At 52.1% G+C, this 870-nt stretch overlaps 1 protein-coding gene across 1 annotated transcript in view; it reads right to left on the bottom strand.

Annotated features, from left to right (window-relative positions):
- LOC109953939 (uncharacterized) overlaps positions 1-739 on the bottom strand; it is a gene marked incomplete at its 3' end in the record, with an annotated part of 2,220 nt that extends 1,481 nt beyond the window's left edge. The window contains exons 1-2 of the mRNA XM_020589374.1: positions 356-739; positions 20-258 (exon numbers count right to left, since the gene is read on the bottom strand). Of these exons, the coding sequence (XP_020445030.1) occupies positions 20-258; positions 356-739 (623 nt within the window). The remainder of the gene's footprint in view (positions 1-19; positions 259-355) is intronic.
- Positions 740-870: the final 131 nt, after the last annotated feature.

Here is an 870-nt window from a genome sequence, read left to right as displayed (position 1 = left end):
GTAATCCCCACCGATCGACTCCGGGAATTTGATGTGGCGGAGGAAGGAGCCTTTGCCGGTCCCCATAAATAGCCTTTTTGCAGCTTTGGACCGGCCTGCCTCCACGCTGCCAGGTACCTCTGGCCCTCTCTCCCTCGATGGCTCTGCCACTGGGGCAGGCACATGTGAAGGGCCTGGCTGCTCCTCCTCTTGCTCCACTTGCTGCTCCCCCTCATCCCCCTCCTCCACTTGCTGCTCTCCTCTGCCAACTCTTTTGCCCTGAAAAAACACAAAAAGAAAAAGCTTAATCGTGTAACTTTGTCAGTAGTGTCAGGCAATTTAATTCACTCACGCACTCACTCACTCACTCACTAACCTTGGAAACCTGGCGCAATAGTTTGCTCTGCCTGTGGTAAGCATCACGGATCTTTCGTAGCTCTTCCTGCAGGGCAACTACCTTTCTTCGCATTTGCTTGCACTCTGGGTTCTGGCATAGGGGCTCCTTTTCCAACTCTAGAGGCACATCATCTAAGTAGTCCTCCTCCACCAGGTCCAGAGTAGAGGCCAGAGGCACTGCTGGGTTCGTTTCCCGGAGCTGCTTCAAGAGGCCTATGGTGGTGGTTCTCCGGGCCCACCGCAGTTGCTGCTGGACCTGATCACTGCTGAGCTCCGAGTGGCAGCACCTGAGGTGTTGGTCCAGCCTGGTGCTCTTGTAGGTGCAGTTGTGCACCATGTGCCCGTTCCTGAGGTGCTTCGCCATTGCAGAGTAGAAACTCAGGCAAATGGGGCACTGGTTTCTTGTCTTTGGCAGGGTCATAATCTGATGAAAATAAATACAAATACATCTGATACATAATACTGAATACAGTAAGTATCATTTATTTGTAATTA

Source organism: Monopterus albus, unplaced genomic scaffold (assembly GCF_001952655.1).
Source record: "Monopterus albus unplaced genomic scaffold, M_albus_1.0 scaffold2164.1, whole genome shotgun sequence".
Taxonomy (NCBI): Eukaryota; Metazoa; Chordata; class Actinopteri; order Synbranchiformes; family Synbranchidae; genus Monopterus; species Monopterus albus.
This window is presented reverse-complemented; position numbering and strand designations above follow the sequence as displayed.